Genomic DNA, 22,760 nt, shown 5'->3' with positions numbered 1-22,760 from the left:
TGGAAACTTTCTTCAAGCAGTAATCTGGAGCAATGTTAGTGTTCCCTTTGTTTCTTTCCCATCCCTAGGAATCACTGTCCTATGCTGGCTGTTGTCCAATGTCTCAAAACTGTTGTTTTATTTATTTGTTTTTCTAGCAGTTTAAGACACAAGGGTAAATATAGTCCCTGTTACTCCACCATTAATGGCAGTGAAAGTCCTGTATATTCTTTTAATGTGTATCTGAAAGAATAGATTTCATCATTTTGTTCATATTTAACTAGTAATGTAGAGATCTGAAATGAAGCTAACATGTAAACCTCATTTTAAACAATGGAAAGGATCAAATAAAAGGAGCTATGAAGGAATACTTTAAGCCATAAAATACTATGACTCATAATCAAGCACCAGTACAGTCAACTACTATTAGAAAACAGAACAAAATACTACTAAGAATAAAGCACCTAAATTAACAAAGCAGCCTAAAAAGCAATTTTGGTTGTATTTTCGAAACTTTATTAAAACTCTCAATAAGCTATCTACAACCAGACTTCTGACAACCTCATAAAAGTCGAGATGGGCCAGATGCAGTGGCTCATGCCTGTAATCGCAGCATTTTGGGAGGCGAAGGTGGGTGGATCATTTGAAGTCAGGAGTTCGAGACCAGCCAGGCCAACATGGTGAAACTCCATCTCTACTAAAAATACAAAAATTAGCTGGGTGTGGTGGCAGTCGCCTATAATCCCAGCTACTCGGGAAGCTGAGGCACAAGAATCACTTGAACCCAGGAGGCGGAGGGTTGCAGTGAGCTGAGATTGCGCCATTGCACTCCAGCCTGCACGATAGAGTACGACTCAGTCTCAAAAAAAAAAAAAAACATCGAGAGATGAATAATGATCCCCAAGACTCTAGTTGGCCAGTTTGCCTATTGTAAACAATAGAAAATTCTAAGTGCTGTCACAGAACAGATGTTAAGAAATGTGGCAGGCTGGGTGCAGTGGCTCATGGTTGTAATCCCAGCACTTTGGGAGGCCAAGGCGGTTGGATCACCTAAGGTCAGGAGTTCGAGACTAGCCTGGTCAACATGGTGAAATGCTGTCTCTACTAAAAACACAAAAATTAGCTGGGCATGGTGGCGTGTACCTGTAATCCCAGCTACATGGGAGGCAAAGGAAGGAGAATAACTTGAACCTGGGAGGTGGAGGTTGTAGTGAGCCAAGATCGCACCTGTGACAGAACCAGACTCCATCTCAAAAAAAAAAAAAAAAAATGAAGCTGGGTGTGGTGTGTCCCTCCTGAAATCCCAACTACTCAACAGGCTGAGGTGAGAGGGCTGCTTTAGCCAAGGAGTTTGAGACCAACCTGGGCAATACAGCAGGATCCCATCTCAAAAAAAAAAAAGAAAAAAGAAAAAAAGATATGTAGCAATGAATGAAGTAAACTAGGTCTATCCATAACAGTATTTCTAACATATTATATCTATCCTTGGGTAAGTAATCTTTACCTCTCTAAGCCTCCATTTCTTTATCTAATTGAAATTATTATTATTACTAAAGAGCAGTTGTTTTGAGGAATAAAGAAGTTAAGAATAAATGCAATCTGTGAATTCTAAAACATTATACAGATTAGAAAGCTACCTTTGTGTTATTATTTCTCAAAAAGTAACAGTTTAGTGAACTACAAAGTAGAATCAATGTTCACAGTGATAATCATCTATTCACAGGAAATAATCTGAGATATAAGAACATACATTTCTCAGAGGTCTCAAAGTGACTTTCAATTGAATGGAAATAAATTCAACTATCAAAGATTTTTATTTTTATCCGAACTGGGTCTTAAGCAATTGAAAGGTACTCCCTATTGACTTCCTTAGGATGGTTTACAGAATGATTTCTGTTTTAATTTCTGTGAATTTCTGTGTTAATGCTAAGTTAGCATAAGATTTCAATGTGCAAATATCGATGACGGACCTGTAGTGATAGGTGATTTTAGCATTTCACAGTCAGATATTATATCAGCAAGAGATGATGTTGATGAAAACAGTCTAATATAATGAGGCTGTGAAAGACAAAGTTTTTCCAAAATACAGCCAGATTCTGCCAAATCTAAGACACCATAGTTTTAAAAAATGTACCATTACTTTACATAGCAGTATAAAAGAATTAAAATGCTGCCAAATATAACATTTCATACAGAATTTAAGAAAAATCCCAGTTTTAAATAAAATGTGAAAAAATGGGTAACAAAATCTTCGTAATAATGATTTTAGATCATAATTAAGGATTTGAAAAAGATAATGAAGGCAAGCACTGATAATACTTGTAAACCACTAAATTGGGCAGGTATAAATAAATGAAATGCCCTTGTGTTTCAAAGTACAAAATAAATACAGTATCCTACAGATATTGAGGACACATACTTTTTTTTTTTTTTTCCTGAGACAGAGTCTTGCTCTGTTACCCAGGCTGGAGAGTAATGGCATGATCTTGGCTCACTGCAACCTCCACCTCCCAGGCTCAAGCGATCCTCCCATCTCAGCCTCCCAAGCAGATGGGACTACAGGTACAGGCAACTATGCCCAGCTAATTTCTGTATGTTTTGTGGAGACAGGGTTTCACCATGTTGCCCAGGCTGATCCAGAATTCTTGGGCTCAAGTGATCCACCCACCTCAGTTTCCCGAGGTGCTGGGATTACAGGCAGAAGACAATGCGCCAGGCCAAGGACATATAAACTAAAACTCCTTGTAATTAAAAAAAAGATACCCGGCCGGGCGCGGTGGCTCAAGCCTGTAATCCCAGCACTTTGGGAGGCCGAGACGGGCGGATCACAAGGTCAGGAGATCGAGACCATCCTGGCTAACATGGTGAAACCCCGTCTCTACTAAAAATACAAAAAACTAGCCGGGCGAGGTGGCGGGCGCCTGTAGTCCCAGCTACTCCGGAGGCTGAGGCAGGAGAATGGCATGAACCCGGGAGGCGGAGCTTGCAGTGAGCTGAGACCCGGCCACTGCACTCCAGCCTGGGCGACAGAGCGAGACTCCGTCAAAAAAAAAAAAAAAAAAAAAAAAAAAAAAAGATACCCTTCAAGAGCTTTCTAAAGAAACATACTCCTACTTCACCTGTTATGAACAGAGCACAAAAAATTAAATGGATAACTAAGATTGTTTCTATCTTTTAATAAATCTTTAATAAAAAGCTATTTCATAATCAATGGAAAATATTTGGAAAGAGGCAAACTAATCTATTGCTAGAAAATAGCAGCAATCATTCTGCAGAAGATTAAGTGTCTGGTTATATTTTAACTGTCTTCTGCCTGCTCATATTATCCTTAGTGCATTAGGGCATTATCGAATAACCAATCAAATTGCCATTCACAAGTCAAGACAAGGAAAGCTATTTACAGATATGCAGTAATTCAGCAAATACTTCAGAACTACTACTTCATAGCCACTGCTTCATACTCTTTCTCTTTTATTAGTGATCATGATGTAGTTTGGTATATTTAATACTCAATATATACATGATAGCTAAGAATGATATAATTTACATAACACAGTGTCAATTCTCAACAATCCTTGATTTTTAATTTCTCTACTTATGTACTTAACAACTCGACAGTCACTAATAACTGCAACTCATCATCTTAATGATACTTATTTGGGTCTCAGATCACTCTTTATAAACATGTAAGTAAATCCTTAAAACCTGATGCTTAACTATTCTGTTTCAGTCATAATTTAAGAGGAAAACTTGGTGGCAGTTAGAAAAAGAATGGCTTATCCCAAAAAGTAGATAATTAACAGAAAGAATAAAGAGGGACAAGGAAAGGCAGGGAGAAGAGACAATGACTTCAGAGCACTTCTTCAGTGAATACACGTAACTGAGAGAAGTCCTTATTAACATTTTTCTTGATTCCATTAAGTTACATTCAAGAGCTGGGATTAGAAGGCCTCTCCACGCAGAAAGTATCTAACATATTACAACTTTCCCAGATTCTAGAGTTGAATCAACTGCTAAATTAAAAATTGAGATCATTACCAAAAAAACCCACAAAATATTATCACATGCTATATACCATGTGGAAAACATGCACTCCAGTTAATTATTATTTAAAAGACATCTTTGCCTACATATGAAACTTGTTAGTAAAGAAACCCACTTACTTATCAAAGCTATATTGGGCCATTCTAGCAATAAAAGTTGCTTCTCCAACCACCTGAGCCATTCTTCCAAGAGCTTCCCCCGCCGCACAACGTAAGATGGGGTTTGGGTTGTCCAGAGCACCCATAACCAGTGTTAGAGCAGATTTACGAACTTCCTCAGGTCCTAAAGTACTTTTGTTTTCAGCTAAGCCCTACATTAAAAAAAAAAAAAAAAAGACAGCAATTCATAATTCATGATTTTTTTTTTTTTAAAGCAAGGTCTTGCTCCTTGCCCAGGCTGGAGTGCAGTGGCACAATCACTGCTCCCTACAGCCTCGACCTTCTGAGCTTAAGCAATCCTCTCATCTCAGCCTCCTGAGTAGCTGGGACTGTAGGTGCGTGCCTGCTAAAAATTAGCCTGCTGGGCTAATTTTTAAAAAATTTTTGTAGAGACAGGGTCTTACTATGTTGCCCAGGCTGGTCTCAAACTCCTGAGCTCAAGCAATCCTGCTGCCTGAGCCTCCTAACGTGCTGGGATTACAGGCACACCTGGCCTCGCAATTCATATTAAATAAGGGAAAAATACATGCTGCAATCTTTCTACAATATACATACATCTTCATAAGTTATTGTCTTCAGTCAATTTTCACAAGTATATACTAATCCCTAGAATCTGTAACTGTTAAATTCATGGTAATTACTTTCCTAAATACGATTTCAGAACATGATCTATAAAACACTCCCTAATTGCAAGGAGTGTCTCTACTCAAAGACTAGTACTTAAAAGTTGCTTACATATATTAAGGACACTGTATTACTAAATCAACCATTATTTAACTGAAATTTATCACTCTAAGGAAACATTCTCCTATTTCACCTGTTATGAAATAGAGCACAAACCATTAAATGGATTGGTTCTATCTTTTAAGACATCTTTAACAAAAAAGTGATTTCAGAAGCGACGGCAAATATTTGGAAAGAGGAAAACTCTTGATGAGTATGAAGCTTTGAATAGTTTATATAAAAATTTCACAGAAGACAATTATATGACTTAAACAGTGTCATCAACATATATCTAAAAACAAAATGAGGCCGGGCGCGGTTGCTCACACCTGTAATCCCAGCACTTTGGGAGGCAAAGGTGGGGAGATTATGAGGTCAGGAGATCAAGACCATCCTGGCCAACATGGTGAAACCCCGTCTCTTCTAAAAATACAAAAAAAATTAGCTGGGTGTGGCTGCATGTGCCTGTAATCCCAGCTACTCAGGAGACTGAGGCAGGAGAATCGCCTGAACCCGGGAGGCGGAGATGAGACTGCAGTGAGCCGACATCACACCACTGCACTCCAGCCTGGTGACAGAGCGAAACTCCGTCTCCAAAAAAACAAAACAAAACAAAAAAAATAAAATAAAAAACAAATGAGGTGACCAGGTACAGTGGCTCACACCTGTAATCCCAGCACTTTGGGAAGCTGAGGGGGGAGGATCATGAGGTCAGGAGATTGAGACCATACTGGCCAAAATGGTGAAACCCCGTCTCCGCTAAAAATACAAAAATTAGCTGGGCATGATGGCGTGTGCCTGTAATCCCAGCTACTCGGGAGGCTGAGGCAGGAGAATCGCTTGAACCCAGGAGGCGGAGGTTATAGTGAGCCGAGATCATGCCTGGCAACAGGGTGAAACTCCATCTCAAAAAAAAAAAAAAAAAAAAGAAGGTAAAAATAATCAGTAACTGAATGTTGAAGTAGTTTGTTCATCATATTAAATGTCACTCTCTCTGTTCTCGCCGTACTTATCGTCCTGGAACTTAGTTTACTTATTTGAGACCAAAAATCTATGTCACATTGCATGGGGAAAATGTTAACTACAACAGAGGCATTAGCATATCTATGAAGAAAAGTGTAATTGGTCCAGCAATATTACAGTTGGTTCACCATTCTCCCAATCACTGAAGGAGACCATGACCACCCCATTCCTTTTTTAAAAAACTCACAGGTCCAAATTAGTTGATGGTCTCTTCATGGAGTATATACTAATGGTTATATAAATGATACAAACCTGTATTTTTTTTTTTTTTTTCTGAGACAGAGTCTTGCTCTGTCCCCCAGGCTGGAGTGCAATGGCATGATCTCGGCTCATTGCAACCTCCACCTCCCAGGTTTAAGTGATTCCCCTGCCTCAGCCTCCCTGGTAGCTGGGATTACAGGCGCTTGACACCACGCCCGGCTAATTTTTGTATTTTTAGTAGAGATGGGGTTTCACCATGTTGGCCAGGTTGGTCTCAAACTCTTGACCTCAGGTGATACCCCAGCCTTGGCCTCCCAAAGTGCTGGGATTACCACCGTGCCCGGCCCCAAACCTTTATTTCTATAATCAATGCCTATATATATCCTATTCCCCTGATGTTTACAAAACATGACTTGAAAAGGGATATATATAGGCATTGATTAATGAGCATGTCTTAAGCCTGACTTAAGACATGCTCATGCAAACACATATTTGCTACCATTTTACTTTAAAACAACACTTTTAGCTTAGCGCTAAATAATATAAAAAGTATTCAAATATGTTATGATAGAGTGCCTAGTATGATGCATGAACTCCATGAGATAGGCAAAATATTTGTAACAGTGGTCCCCTCTGGGACACATTCCAAGGCCCACCTTGGACGTCTGAACCATGGGATTAGGAACCTGATTGCTGTCAATGGGAACTTGTTTCTGTTCACGTCTTCTATTCACAAACTTAATGCCTTTTCCATTTTAACTAGGCACTTATCACACACAGTGGCCATAATTTTTGTAATTGCGATGGGACAGCAAAACTAACACAAACTCCTCTTTCCTTCTTCACAATTTCAGACAGAAGACTTGTCCTTCCTGTAGATCTCAGCAATTTTGGCACATGATATTATTTCTTTCCTTCTTGAGAATTTTCTCTTTTTCACTTAAAGAAAGCACTTTACAGCTTCCCCTTGGCATATCCAAATTGCCAGAATCACTACTTTCGCACTTTGGGGCCAGTATGAAGTAAAATAAGGGGTACCTGAACACACGTGCTGTCATACCACAGCATCCCATCAGATAACTGAGACAGATGGTGACTAAGTGACTAGCAGACAGGTAGGGCAGAAAGTGTGGAATCACTGGACAATGAGATGATTTTCGTCCTGGGCAGGACAGGGCAAGATGGAGCAGGACAGTACAAGATTTTATCATGCTGCTCAGAATGCTGCACAATTGAAAACTTACAAATTATTTCTGGAATTTTCCATTTAATGTATTTTCAAACCACAGTTGATCATAGGTAACTGAAACTGCAGAAAGCAAAACTGTGGATAAGGAAGGGACTACTGTATTCTACTTCATACCTGTAGAAACTACAATTCAAAAAAAGTTAAAAAAGGTTAAGGAAATTACTCTAGACACCTACAGCAGCTTAACTAGAACACAATCTCTAAATGCAACATTCTTTCAACTATATAACACTGCCTCACATGATTTATGGCCTAAACCACAAATCAAGCTTCAGTTCTATTTAGTTAACCTTCAGCAGAATATCAGATTTCATTCGTCAAACATCTTCGAAAATTCTGAAAGAATTTATTGGCACTTGTAAAATCTGAAGTTCAAATTGAAACATAAACTTTAACAATATTATAATATAAAACGCTTATTTAACTACACTGAGCCTTAACATAAAGTTTCAAGTAATTTAATTAAGCTAATAAAAAGGCATAGTTACCAAGTGATACACATATAAACATTACAATAATCTTGCTATGTCTGGCTTATTAAATGCATTAATTAAAATCATATTTCAGAATAGTACGTTTTAAAAGCAAATACCTTTAGTGCACTAAGAACAGCAGTAAATATGTTAAGTTGCACAGCCTGCTGGCGGACACCTTTAGCTTGTTTAACACATTCGGCAAAGTGATCCAACATTTGTAATCTATAACAATAAGAAAAAAATCACATTAGTGACAAATTTTATTCCAATATGGCTCAAAAAACCGATTAGAAGAGTACAAGTTAATTGTTTAGCAAATAATTCCCCACGCTCTTTTCTATTTCATTCCCACAGCTAGTCCAAATCAGATCTCCTTCTCCCAAATTATTACACAGACATGCGGTTATTAAATGGAACAAGACAAAAGACTAGATATTAAGTTTCAATTAACAAAATAAGGTCATAATTATTATGTTGGACATTAACAGCAGTGTCCAACAAAAATAAGGTCATAATGTCCATAATGTTGGACATTAACAGCAGTGTCCAACAAAGCGCCTGGCATCTAGTAGATGCTCAAGGTTTCTTGTACAGATAACAATCATTAATTATGTATCTCTGTGGAAGATTTTTAAGTTAGAAAATTTTTAATGTAGTATAATTCTTTTTCCTTTTTAAAAAATACTCTTAGAGAGAATAGTACCTCATGTCCTAGCCTCCAAAGCTTTCAAGAAAGTTCAAAAAAGATTAAGCTTTGGCTAACTTTTTAAAATGTAAAAAACCAGAAGTGAATTGTTCTTTGCATTAACACAAAAAAAGAATCGGTTTATAAAAAAAAAAATCCATGGCCATCTTAGATGATTTTTCTCTCTTTTTCTTTTGAGATGAAGTTTCGCTCTTATTGCCCAGGCTGGAGTGCAATGGCACGATCTTGGTTCACCACAATCTCCACCTCCCAGGTTCAAGCAATTCTCCTGCCTCAGCCTCCTGAGCAGCTGGGATTACAGGCATGTGCCACCACGTCTGGCTAATTTTGTATTTTTAGTAGAGACCGGGTTTCTCCACGTTGCTCAGGCTGGTCTCGAACTCCTGACCTCAGGTGATCCGCCCTGAGCACCTCGGCCTCCCAAAGTGCTGGGTGTGAGCCACCACGCCCAGTCTTTTTTTTTGTTTTTTTTTTGGAGACTGAGTTTCCCTCCTGTTGCCCAGGCTGGAGTGCAATGGTATAATCTTGCCTCCCTGCAACCTCTGCCTCCTGGGCTCAAATGATTCTCCTGCCTCAGCCTCCTGAGTAGCTGGGACTACAGGTGTTTGCCTCTACATCCAGCTAATTTTGTATTTTTAGTAGAGACAGGATTTCACCATGTTGGCCAGACTGGTCTCGAACTTCTGACCTCAGGTGATCTGCCCACCTTGGCCTCCTGAAGTGCTGGGATTACAGGTGGGAGCGGCCCATTTCAGAAGATTTTGATAAAAAGAGAGTGAGAGAGTATTCTTCTAAAAAGAAATGATGTGAAACAAAAGAATCCAAGGAAGTTGGATTTAGTACTAAGACAATTATGACCTAAAGTTGGTAATAAAATCTCCCTGAGGTCGCTGTAATTATGGACTTAAAGCTCAATTTACAATAGTCCACAGGTCTCAGGTCAAAGCATTCTTCAAAACTCACATGAAGATATAGATTCAGATGTAAGTGTATACATGCACATTTTGATGTGCTTTAAAAAACTTTTAAAAGTAAGTACCTTTAGTGCACTAAGAACAGCAGTAAATATATTAAGCTGCACAGCCTGCTGGTTAAAAACCAAAGTAGTATCACTTCTAGCTTTTTACCTTTTTAATTTACATTGTATCATGAGCATCTTCTATCAAAACATTGTCTCTACACAAATGGACTTTCTATTATTTATTCACTTAACCTACTGTTGGATATTTACGTTATTTATTATGTTTATATTTTTAATAGAATTTATTTATTTATACTTCATCTTATTCTATAAAAGCAATCATATAGAATTAAGATAATCCTGGATTTCAGCTATAACTTTCATAGCTAGTTGTATAACCTTGGGTAAACCAAAAACTCTTAGATATGGAGTTCCTTAAGATTTAAAACCAAAATGTTAAAATAAATGCTTTATAAGATTCTTCCACCTTTAACATCATTTAACATTTATGTGGCAACCAAATGTTCTTAAAGATATTCGGGTAGGGTAAAGTTTCATATTTAAACTTTTTTCTCCTCAAATGAAAAAGAAATTAATCAAGTAACCTACATATTTAAAGATATATTTTTTCTCCTCAAATTAAAAAGCAATTAATCAAGTAACCTACATATTAAAAACATTTTTTATTTTGTAATTTTTGTAGAGATGAGTGTCTCACTATGTTTCCCAGGCTGGTCTCAAACTCCTGGCCTCAAGCAATTCTCTTGCCTTAGCCTCCCAAAGTGCTGGGATTGCAGACATAAGCCACTACACCAGACCCAACAATATTTCTAACGCATTTTAATTTTGTAAAGCTTTTAAGTTATCTGTGATGGTCTTGTATTAATTCATTTCTGTTTTCCTTTTGGGAAAATCACAATATGCAAACTGCCTACTAAAGCTAGGAATAGTGTCTGTGGATATAGAATATAGCAAACCAAAATGCTTCTATTACAAAAAGAACCAATTATGTTAGTTTCCAAGTTCTAGACTTGAATCATCTCACAAATGCTATTAGGGAGTGGAATTTTCACCCATTTACTTCTTCAACAACAAAGTCAACAGACTTAGCAAATTGACATCCTTAATTAAAGGTATAGTCAAGACCTACTTATGAACTATCAAACGAACTATTATAATGCATTTTTTTGGCCAATAGTTGTCATTTCTAGCATATATAGTGAAAATTTTGTTAAGGAATACACAGTCCACAATGCAACAGATATCAGATGCTAGTTCACAGGGTCAAATCTTACATACAGTCTCAAATTATATGGAATTTGCGTGCAATTTTTTTCATCATGTATGTGTCACTTATGTTAGTAAATCTGTAAGAGTACTGTTTAAGTATTATAATAACTCACTTTACTGCAGAGTTAACTGGGATGAGAAAATCTACTCTTTATTTAATATAATATTTAACAAAAATTATCTGACTGACTTTATACTAACCGGTGTTTATAAGAAACATGAGGAAACACTACACCAAAAAGGGCCACAGAGGCATCAATGACTGAGACTCCGAGAGGGAGGGGACCAGGTACTGCTTCTCCAGCAGGGATCCGTAAATAAATGGAGGAAGGATCATGTTCCAGAGCCCCACTTCCTGATGCACTGTTTGGCTGGAGCTGCAAAAGAGTGAAATAAAAATTCTTCAAAATCTACTTTAGGAAATCTACTTATTAAACATTAGGAATGAGGATTACAGCAGAGGAAAAAGGAGAAAAGGCAACAAAAAAAGAATGATTGGATCCGAACATTTGAAAACAGACCAAAACGTTAATTTGGTCATTAAAAAATCATCAGTAACATTTTCTACAATTTTAAGAAAAGCTTTATTCATTTGAAAACATGTTTACACTACCCACCTTATTGCGTGAACAATATAAGCAAGAACTTAATCCCACAAAGTTATTTTAAATGGGGCTTTAATCACTCTTTTTAAAAAGTACATAAGAAATAATATATTCAGTGGGCAAAAGTTCTAAATCTTCAACCTACTAACTTATTCCTTTCCAACCTGTCCCAAAACAAAACTAAAACAAAACAAAATACCAAAAACCAAAAAGCCAATTAAAACTGATCTTTATCACAGCCACCACAAGGTATCTAAATACAAAGAATATTAAATAAAGACAATTTGCCAAATTCTAACTCTTCCTGTTTAACTTTTTTCACTACCACCAGGATGCCATCTTTAAGTGTCTAAGAACACTAAATGGGGATTAAACCTTTCTATACACTATTTTCTTTTTAAGTGACAATGTGTAATAGGACCATTGTTTCAGATTAAGTATTTCATTTCCCTGTATGGCTTATTACCTGGTCCTCAATTGATTTATGATCAGTTTCCTGAAGCCAAGAACCAAGAAGAACACTATCATCATAATGGCAGAGGGATCTGAGGAGGGAAGTAGTTGTGTTGGCTGAGTTGTCAGTCAAAGTGAATTCCGCTACCAGTTCTCTAAGAAGTGCATTAAAAGATCCTAAAAAACAGAACTTCAGATCAGATTAAAAAGAATAATTTTTGTGAAAATTATAATCATTGCCCACAAAGAGCTGCAACATGTTCAACAGGAATAAAATAATTAGGTATTTGTTCTCTTCTTAAAAAAATCTATATTTAAATGCTGGTTTTAATATACAATAATGGTACTTCCTTTCATATACTGTATTGTGTCTTTTTGCCCAAATTATTTAAAATAACCAAAAAACTCAAATAGAGGAAAGAGAGGCACGTGCCATAGCATGCTTGTAGTCCCAGCTACTCAGCAGGCTGAGGCGGGAGGATTGCTTGAGCCTAAGAGATTGAGACAAACCTCTGCAACACAGCAAGACCCTGTCTCAAACATACACACAAAAAAGATACTTTATTTTAAATATATTAAATATGATATGATGATTATTTACTATTATTTGCCCAGTAATGTATAAACAATGAACCACAGCACACCAAAATTCCTGGGCATGATGATACCAGAAAGAAATCAATGGTTTATTTACTATTAATATTTTATATAATATTTGATTTCTCCCTCCAGATCCTTGAATTATTGGCTATATTACAATATATAGGAAGCATATTGGCTATATTACAATATATACGAAGCATTAAAAGTGCATACTTTGGGCCGGGGGCGGTGGCTCAAGCCTGTAATCCCAGCACTTTGGGAGGCCGAGACGGGCGGATCACGAGGTCAGGAGATTGAGACCATCCTGGCTAACACGGTGAAACCCCGTCTCTACTAAAAAAATACAAAAAACTAGCCAGGCGAGGTGGCGGGTGCCTGTAGTCCCAGCTACTCGGGAGGCTGAGGCAGGAGAATGGTGTAAACCCGGGAGGCGGAGCTTGCAGTGAGCTAAGATCCGGCCACTGCACTCCAGCCTGGGCGACAGAGCGAGACTCCGTCTCAAAAAAAAAAAAGTGCATACTTTGAAGATAAACCAGCTAGATTTGAATCCAAGCTCTGCCACTTAACTACCTGTAAGTCTTGGGTAAGTTAAGTTTCTTTAAGTCTCTCAATCTGAGATTCTTCATCTATAAAACAGGACTAATGGCCTCATAAGTTGCAATAGAGTCAAAGAAGCTAATACATGCAAAGGGCTAAAAACGAGACCCAGAACACAGTAAGCAGTCAACAAGCATTAGCTACTCTACATAAAGAAAAATAAAACGGTGACCTTCCTTTGCAAAGTAAGTCCACGGGAGAGCCTTGGTCAGACTCTATAACAGAGTGAAGAACTGTAAAGAAAAATTTTTATCAGATACCACAAATGTTTAATTTACCTTCATACGTTTTTGGAGGTAACAAAGCCAAGATATCATAAAGTCTTAAACGGACCATTGCAGCACTGGCTTTCAGATGAGCTCCATGGGCTTTAATTACAGATGGAATGCTAAAATATCAAAAACATAGTTGGTATTGGCTTACCAGAATAAGTATTACTTATACATTTTTTTAGCAATGTATCAGTGTACTGCCAAAGTACACTGATAAGTAAACATTTTCATTTTAGCTTATGTTGTGATCTTCACTGTAACAAAAACACTTTAAGATACAACTGTATTTCAGTCCATACCATTGCTGTAATTTGTAAAGTTATATTATAAAAATAAAGTTGTATATGTTTCCTAGATGATTCTAGAAGAAAGCACAAAATATGGCTGAGAACTATAATATATATATTTAATATATATTTGATTATATATAATGTGTTATATATTTTATATATATAATTTGTTATATATTTAATATATAAAATAGGATGTGAACTTGTCCTAATTGCTTACTTACTGTGACATCATGGTCATGGCACATTCAATAGGGGTCATCAATTTTCGAATCACATCTTCGGTTAGGAGCTCAGGACAATGTGCAACAAAGCTCCTCATGGCTAAAATGTTTAAAAGGACAGATTTGTAGTAGCTTTTGTGAACATGAATTTACAAAATTGTATAAATATAAAGGCAGTTATAATATTTAATTATTACAACATACAAGGTTCTGAAACCACGTCGAACCAAAAGAAAAACTTGCAACAACTACAAAGAAAAATCATGGAAAAGGCTAGAAAAAAGGTGGACAGAAAAATGGAGGAAGAGAAGGTACTGGTTGGAGAGATTTCTGTGGGTAGAAATCAGAGGACTATAATCCCATAGGAACTCAGATGACTACAAAGAAAGAAATTTTAAGGCACTGTTTATACACATATACATTTATGTTTATACACATATACATTTATGTGTATAAACAGTGCCTTAAAATTTACATGAATTTTTACATATATTACATATATTTTTGCAATTTTTACAGATACATATGTGTGTGTGTGTGTGTGTGTGTGTATATACATACACATATATATATATATTTTTTGAGACGGAGTCTCACTCTCACCCAGGCTGGAGTACAGTGGCGGGATCTCGGCTCACTACAACCTCCATGTTACTGCAACCTCCGTGTCCCAGGTTCAAGCAATTCTCCTGTCTCAGTCTCCCGAGTAGCTGGGACTATAGGTGGCCACCACCACACCTGGCTAATTTTTGCATCTTTAGTAGAGATGGGGTTTCACCATATTGGTCAGGCTGGTCTAGAACTCCTGAGAGTGATCCACCTGCCTCAGCCTCTCAAAGTGCTGGGATTACAGGCGTGAGCCACCACACCCAGCCACTACATATATTTTCGCATTTTGAATTTTTACATATATTTATGTAAATACGTATACAAACAAAAATGGTCCAGTAAGAAAAGAATATTTTTATTGGCCCTTTAGCAATAGAGGCAAGACTAAAACACCTCCTAGATGTGTGAGTAAAGGTGCCCCCTAGCCTGGCTGCCCTTGTGGTTAAACGTGTATCTCTCTCCCAGTTTGGGAAAAGAAGTACTTTTCACCCTGAGATAAACTAAAAAAGAACTAGGACATCCAATGTCATTCTAGTTCTCAAATGAAACAAAACCTGAGTGTTTCCTGTAACTCCCAGACAAAAACAACTGTATCTGTAATTTTTGTGATGTTGACATCTGAACAACATATTAAGGTTTGGAGATTTGATAAGGATGTAAAAAAACAGCTGTTTCTCCATTATGAAAAGACTAACTGCAAATGCAATCACTTTGGTAATTCTGAGTTTCTTTTTCTTTTTCTTTTCTTTTTTTTTTTGAGACAGAGTCTCGCTCTGTCGCCCAGGCTGGAGTGCAGTGGCCGGATCTTAGCTCACTGCAAGCTCCGCCTCCCGGGTTTACGCCATTCTCCTGCCTCAGCCTCCCGAGTAGCTGGGACTACAGACGCCTGCCACCTCGCCTGGCTAGTTTTTTGTATTTTTTAGTAGAGACGGGGTTTCACCGTGTTAGCCAGGATGGTCTCGATCTCCTGACCTCGTGATCCGCCCGTCTCGGCCTCCCAAAGTGCTGGGATTACAGGCTTGAGCCACCACGCCCGGCCTCTTTTTCTTTAAAATAGCTATTGGGGTTTTTTTTTTCCCCCCCACATGGTGACTCAGTGCTTCTTTGACAGGTAAGATAGCAACAAGTGGGAATCAAAGGACTGGGTTCTAGTTCCTGTCTAACCACCAGGTCTAAACACTTGTCAGAGTCTCGGTTTCATTTTTATTACAAAATTAGCAAACTGAAGTGGATCATTTATAAAGCTTCTTTTTAAATCTAAAAGCCTATGAATTTATCATTACCTAGTTTCTTTTACTTTACAAATATTTTAGTAATATCCTAATATTGTGAAAGTACAATCCTATCAGTACTTACCACATAGGGCTCCAGCACGACCTTCCAAAGTTACCTGCCAGGTAAAAGAATCGCCTCGGGCCTTCTCAGCTTCCAATTCCTTTAAGGAACGTGGGAAAACATTTCGCCACAATAACAACATCTTGGGCAGATGGTAACGAACGACAGATGGTCCTAACCAAGAAAATGAAAATATAATGTAACAAACCTGACAAACAGGTGTCAGGGAAAATGAGCCCAACACAAACTTTATGTAACTTTAGAGACGAAAATAGAGTAAAATACTGATTTTTTTTTTTTTTTGAGACGGAGTCTCGCTGTGTCTCCCAGGCTGGAGTGCAGTGGCGTGATCTCGGCTCACTGCAAGCTCCGCCTCCCGGGTTCACGCCATTCTCCCGCCTCAGCCTCCCAAGTAGCTGAGACTACAGGCGCCCGCCACCACGCCCAGCTAGTTTTTTGTATTTTTAGTAGAGACGGGGTTTCACCATGTTAGCCAAGATAGTCTCGATCTCCTGACCTCGTGATCCACCCGCCTCGGCCTCCCAAAGTGCTGGGATTACAGGCTTGAGCCACCGCGCCCGGCCTAAAATACTGATATTTAATAGTATTTGTCATTTCACGCTATTTTTATCTCTAAAATTACATTATTTTCAAACTTCATTCACTGATTAAAATATAGATCAAAGCATAACAAAGTTCACCTTAAACTATCAATACTTTCAGAATCCAAACATAAAATATACAAAAAGCAATTTTTAAAGGATTACCCAACTATATTGAGAATGGTGGATTGCATATTATCAATAAAATATATCCAGGACACATTCTATGAGGTCTTTTTCATATATATATATATGTATATAAACAGATACACCCACTCCCACACACATACATATACATATTCCTCAGTTTTGGGGGTAATTTACATGGCCAATTTAGTTTCATGGAGAAGCAATATATTCAGACCTAGGAATCTATATTTACATTGCTAAATAACTCATTTAACATAACACTTAACACAAACTCCTGGAAATGAGTTGCAACTTTTTATTTTCTTCAGAAAAGAAAAGGTGGTCAAACTATAATTTCCAATAGACAGAAGCTTAGATCTGTCATAACTTTGTAGTACACATATACACACACTTTTTACAGCAGCAGCTAAACATATGAACTAAAATGTGAACATAGGCCATCACAATAACAGGTATTTTTGTACTATGTACAAGTTAAATTTTACCTGTATTGCCGATTTGTCATACTACTTAAGAGTGAAACACATTAAGCGTTACCCCAGAAGATACCAACACCAATTAAATGTGACTTTACCACTTTACTAAAATCACATTGCTGGTTTTCACTTAGGGGATGGCATTTTTCCTCATATTTTCACCTCTTTTAAACACTAAACTCATCAGGTAGACAACGGTTATTCTGATGGTAAAGGTGAAACTTCGCTAACAACTTTCTCACTAAATGTACTTAAGCACTAATTACCAAAAAGAGAAATCTACTAGCAAATGACGAGGAAAACATCTTTACCATTTTTACAACTTCAATGAAAATCTAGAATGTGAAGTTTAATACTTTTCAATTAAATTTACTTTACAGGCTACTGACGGTTATAGTGTGACAAAATCCTACTCAAATATAATTATACCTAAAGTCATAAGTGCTCCAAGTAAAAGCCAGCCAGCTTGGGTGCGCTGTAAAGATAGCCTGCTATTTTGGGCAGCAGTTCGTAAAAGATCTTCAGCAATACTAACTACCATCTGCAAGAAAAGTTTAGAATTGGATTTTAATTCAAAGAAGTTAAATTAAATAACGACACAGATAACTAGCATACTTTACTTAAAAGAAGTTGTTGGCCAGGCGCGGTGGCTCATGACTGTAATCCTAGCACTTTGGGAGGCTGAGGCAGGCGGATTGCCTGAGCTCAGGAGTTCAAAACCAGCCTGGGCAACACGGTGAAACCCTGTCTCTACTAAAAAATACAAAAAAATTAGCTGGGCATGGTGGCGGGCACCTGTAGTCCAAGCTCTGCGGGAGGATGAGGCAGGAGAATTGCTGGAACTGGGGAGGCAGAGGTTGCAGTGAGCTGAGATCGCACTACTACACTCCAGCCTGGGTGACAGAGTGAGACTCCGTCTCCAAAACCAAAAAAAAAACCACACACACACAAAAGAAGACTTTCTCCTTTCACGTTATTAGCATGTTTTGAAGACATCAAGACCTGGTCAGTCTTGACTGAAATGATGACTCTGAAGAGACCCAGAACAGTGTAGTAGTTAAGGACAAGCTCCAGGGCAAATGCCATCTCTGCCATTTACTCGCATTCTCATCTAGAACAACTTAGTTCCATCACTGGTAAAAACAGAAATAATAGGAATGCCTATCTCAGCCTTGCAAGGATAAAATAAGTTAACATAGCATCTGTGCTACTACTTTTGTCATTTCATCATGCGACAAATCCACTTATCATTTTTCCTGTGTCTTCTAAGACGGTAAGCTCCAAAAGATTAGCTTATTTATTTGTTTGGTTTTTAGAGACAGGGTCTCACTCTGTCACCCAGGCTGGGGTGCAGTGGCACAATCATAGCTCGGTGTAACGTGGAATTCCTGGGCTCAAGGGATCCTCCTACCTCAGCCTCCTGAGTAGCTAGGACTACAAGTGTATGCCAACATATTTGGCTAATTTTAAAAATTTCATTTTTTATTTTTTTGTATGAGAGGGTCTTGCTATGTTTCCCAGGTTGGTCTCAAACTTCTGACCTAAAGTGATCCTCCAGCCTCAGCCTCCCTAGGCATTGGGTTACAGGTCTGAGCCACCACGCCCAGGCAAGGTTAGCTCAATGGGAGATGCATAATAGGAGTTCAACAAATCTTTGAATGTGGAATAATAGTGCCAATAATGATAGCATTTATTTAGTGGCCACATGGGCTAGACCTGTTCTGAGTGCTTTGCTGTATTAATATCCACACGGAATGGCTAGTATAGACTTAAATTTGGTACAGCTGAATAAGCGGGGAGATGAAACTCTACGGGGTTAGCAAAGCAAAGGCTTCTAAGTTGAAAAAGGCCAGAGAAGGAAGCAAGATAACTAGTCTAATCAGAGCAACAGGAAATTAGAATGAACAGACAGAATGAAGTCAAATTATAAGACAGCAGTTTATCAGACAAAGGAGATTATATTTTACTCTCTGAGTACTGGGTAGTCCCTAAGGATCTCTGGGCAAATGTAAAATATGAAAGTGGTGTGAGGAAGATGCGAGGTGTGGGGAAGACAGAAAGTCTAAGGAAAATGGGAAGAATGAGGAAGCAACTGTTTGACAAAGTGAGAGCAAAGTCTGGATTTCATTGGTAGCTATGCAACTCCTATGAATGGACCTGGGCTTAATGTCTCAGAAAAAAAATAAAAATTTAAAACTCTAGCCCCAATCTGCCTATGTAAAGTTTCACATAATATTTATATAAACACTTAAGATTACTGAGAAGAAAACCATGATAGTAATATAAATAGAAAGAAAGCAGAAAAAAAAAGCTACTCATATTTTTATTTTATTTTTTGAGACGGAGTCTTACTCTGTCACTCAGGCTGGAGTGCAGTAGCGCAATCTCAGCTCACTGCAACTTCCGCCTACTGGGTTCAAGCGATTCTCTTGCCTCAGCCTCCCAAGTAGCTGGGATTACAGGCATGGGCCACAATGCCTGGCTAATTTTTCTGTATTTTTAGTAGAGACAAGGTTTCACCATGTCAGCCAGGCTGGTGTCAAACTCCTGACCTCAAATGATCCACCTGCCTCAGCCTCTCAAAGTGCTGGGATTACAGGCATGAGCCACCATGTCCAGCCATGATTTATTAAAACGACTCAGTTTTTATTAAACATTATCAAAATGCTAAATATGACAATAGCATATTCTCCTAACATCTTTGAATATACAGCAATGTGAACTTTTATTTCTAAAAGCTAAAAGAAAAGCTCTGACTTTCAAATAATTACTATATTAGTATAAGGTTGGGTTTTTTTTTTTTAGAGACAGTGTAGGTCTCGGTCTGTCATCCAGGCTGGAGGACAGTGGCATGTTCATAGCTCACTGTAACCTCAAACTCCTGGGCTCAAGTGATCCTTCCAACCCATCCTCCCCAGCAGCTAGGACCATGAAGCTTGGCTAACTTTAATTTTAATTTTTTATAATGAAGGGGTCTCACTATGTTGCCTAGGCTGTTTTTTATTCTTTCCCTCAAAAATAAATTATAACATGTTACTATACTTAGACAAAATCTATTATCCTTACATCAGAATTAAATACCAAATTATAATTAGGGTCTGCTAACCCTATAGTAAGAACACTATGTTTTACATTAACATAGTAAAACTGTTATTTGACCATCCCATTCAACATCAAACACAGCAGCATTCCTATGAAGACCAAAGCCCATGTGACAACATTCACATATCTAGGATCTCCGTCATACCTTTCCTTTGGCATGAGGAATGCCCAAAGGACACTGATGTACTCCACCTAACAAAGCAGCCATTGCAAAACTATATCCACTAACAGCTTCTGGTGAGGTCTTCAAGTTGTTGAGCCGCTCTGCACACCTGTCTAGAAATGGTGTCAGCTGGAAAGGTAATGCCACAGCCACACAGCGCAAACACCACGCAGCAGCAAGTCGGGCAGCCATGCTTGGATGAAGAAGCACTGAAGTCACAATCTCCAAAAGCCCTAAAAAAGAAATACTCAAAATATTACTCTTTAATGAAGCCTAATTATTTCAGAAACTCAAAGACTACCTAAAAAACAATAACTGAAATCACAATCACCATGATTTCACCCATATAGATCCATAACTTTGCCTAAAACTACATATATTATTCATAAATAGTAGAGTACTTCAAAGGAACGTTTTCTATGAAGAACATAGTACAATTATATCCAATGTTGATGTAAAATTTAATAGAAGTCTTCAACAAATTTTAGTCAATTTTTATTTAAAATCTACCACGATTGCTTTTGATTTCTGTTCCAAAACTTTATTTAACCATTTAATTCAATATTCTTTACAAGGAATCTTTTTTTTTTTGAGACTCGCTCTGTCCCCCAGGCTGGAGTGCAGTGGCACGATCTTGGCTCACTGCAACCTATGCCTCCTGGGCTCAAGCAATTCTCCTGCCTCAGCCTCCCAAGAAGATTACAGGCACATGTCACCACACCTGGCTAATTTCTGTATTTTTAGTAGAGACAGACCTTCACCACGTTGACCAGGATGGTCTCGAACTCCTGATCTCAAGTGATCCGCCCACCAGGGCCTCCCAAAGTGCTAGGATTACAGGCATGAGCCACCGTGCCCAGCCTATCACGATGAATCTTAATTTAAGTAAAACCTGATGATCTGAAGTGCTGATGATGATAATAAGCAACTAATCAGGAATTAAATATCAATCACACTTATGACTGAAAAAAGTGAAAGAAACATGCTAGGAAGTAACTGAATGTCAAACCTATAGATGCTTCTTGAATAAGAGGGGATGCGGTGGCATTCAAGCTCTGCACCAGGCTCCCGAGTTCCTGGAGGGCACAGACCATCACATGCTGGCTTGCTGCAATGTCTGCTGCACCAGATTTGTTTTCTCCACTTGTGTCATTCACTACTGCTTCTGGAAACACAAAATCATGTCTTTGACATAGGAGAACTGAATGGTTTTTTTGGTCTACACAATTTATGATTTTAGCCATACCAGTTGATGTCTCAGTGTTAAAAACTATGCAGTTATTTCTCAGTGGAAAACTTGTAGAACTAAACACTGAAGTGACTTAAAAACACTGTTTAATGGCTTTATAATAATGCTAAAATATACATTGAGATATACCTTTGCTTCCAGGAATACAACCTAATTTTAGTGAGCGGCAGCAATCCAGTTTGTATAAAAGCACAGATACTGCAGAAACAAGACTCGGGTTCAAATCCCAATTCCACTAGTTTTATTAGTTATGTGACGTTGGGCAAGATATTCAACTTTTCTGTCCCAATTTCCTTATCTGTTAACGGGCTTACATGCCTATTTCAAATGGTACTGTGATGATTAAAAAGTCAGTGCATATAAAGAATTTAACACAATGCTGCCCGTAATACACATTCAATAAATGTTAGCAGCTATTATTACTTTATTACCATTGCTACTTTAAGTGTTCCAATATATTGGAGGTATCTGTCAAATTACTGACCAGAAAATGGATCTATAAGGAAAATGACTTAAGAACTTCTTACTGGAATGCTTCTGAAAGTTCCATTAGCCTTGCTGCCCGCTACCCCAACCTTTTAGCTTCCCCTAGAATTGAAATGTGTTTGACAAGAGACAATTAAAGATCCCTTGCCAAATTACTAATTGAGAATACATTCTGGCCCACAAATCCCCGGTACGTATCATTGTATTTAATTCTGCTTTCAGGACTTAAAAAAAAAATCAAATAACGAATTTATGACCTTAACATTAAGAACCTTTAAATGATAGTAAAACTTTCTTTTTTGCATCATTATGACTTAACAGACTATAAAATACTTAATACAGAATAATAGGATATAACAGATTAATAAATTGAGGACTGTAATTAAATTTTTTTTTTTTTTTTTGAGACAGAGCCTTGCTCTGTTGCCCCAGCTGGAGTGTAGTGGTGCCATCTCAGCTGACTACAACCTCTGCCTCCTGGGTTCAAGCAATCCTCCCACCTCAGCCTCCTGAGCAGCTGGGACTATAGGTGTATAGTACCATGCCCAACTAATTTTTGTATTTTTTAGTAGAGACAGGGTTTCACCATGTTGGGCAGGCTGTTCTCGAAGAACTCCTGGCCTCAAGTGATTGACCCATCTTGGCCTCCCAAAGTGCTGGGATTACAGGCATGAGCCACCATGCCTGGCCAAATAACTCTTTTGTTTTTAGGTATTTCTGGACTTGGAAAAGCA

At 38.0% G+C, this 22,760-nt stretch overlaps 1 protein-coding gene across 7 annotated transcripts in view; it reads right to left on the bottom strand.

Annotated features, from left to right (window-relative positions):
- Nucleotides 1–22,760, bottom strand: part of HEATR5B (HEAT repeat containing 5B) — a 106,795-nt gene that overhangs the window by 67,066 nt on the left and 16,969 nt on the right. For all 7 annotated transcript variants that reach the window (XR_012422493.1, XR_012422492.1, XR_012422491.1 and 4 more), the window contains 10 exons: nucleotides 21,301–21,456; nucleotides 20,274–20,524; nucleotides 17,456–17,567; nucleotides 15,820–15,972; nucleotides 13,855–13,954; nucleotides 13,347–13,456; nucleotides 11,882–12,045; nucleotides 11,012–11,187; nucleotides 7,970–8,075; nucleotides 4,143–4,333 (listed from right to left, as the gene is read on the bottom strand). Coding sequence is in view for 3 of the 7 variants with exons in the window: in XM_065527174.2 (XP_065383246.1) it covers nucleotides 4,143–4,333; nucleotides 7,970–8,075; nucleotides 11,012–11,187; nucleotides 11,882–12,045; nucleotides 13,347–13,456; nucleotides 13,855–13,954; nucleotides 15,820–15,972; nucleotides 17,456–17,567; nucleotides 20,274–20,524; nucleotides 21,301–21,456 (1,519 nt within the window). In the remaining 4 variants the exon portion in view is untranslated. The remainder of the gene's footprint in view (nucleotides 1–4,142; nucleotides 4,334–7,969; nucleotides 8,076–11,011; nucleotides 11,188–11,881; nucleotides 12,046–13,346; nucleotides 13,457–13,854; nucleotides 13,955–15,819; nucleotides 15,973–17,455; nucleotides 17,568–20,273; nucleotides 20,525–21,300; nucleotides 21,457–22,760) is intronic.

This window comes from Macaca fascicularis, chromosome 13 (assembly GCF_037993035.2).
Source record: "Macaca fascicularis isolate 582-1 chromosome 13, T2T-MFA8v1.1".
In the NCBI taxonomy this organism is placed as follows: Eukaryota; Metazoa; Chordata; class Mammalia; order Primates; family Cercopithecidae; genus Macaca; species Macaca fascicularis.
Note: the sequence above shows the minus strand (reverse complement) of the source record. Positions and strands in the feature narration are given on the sequence as shown.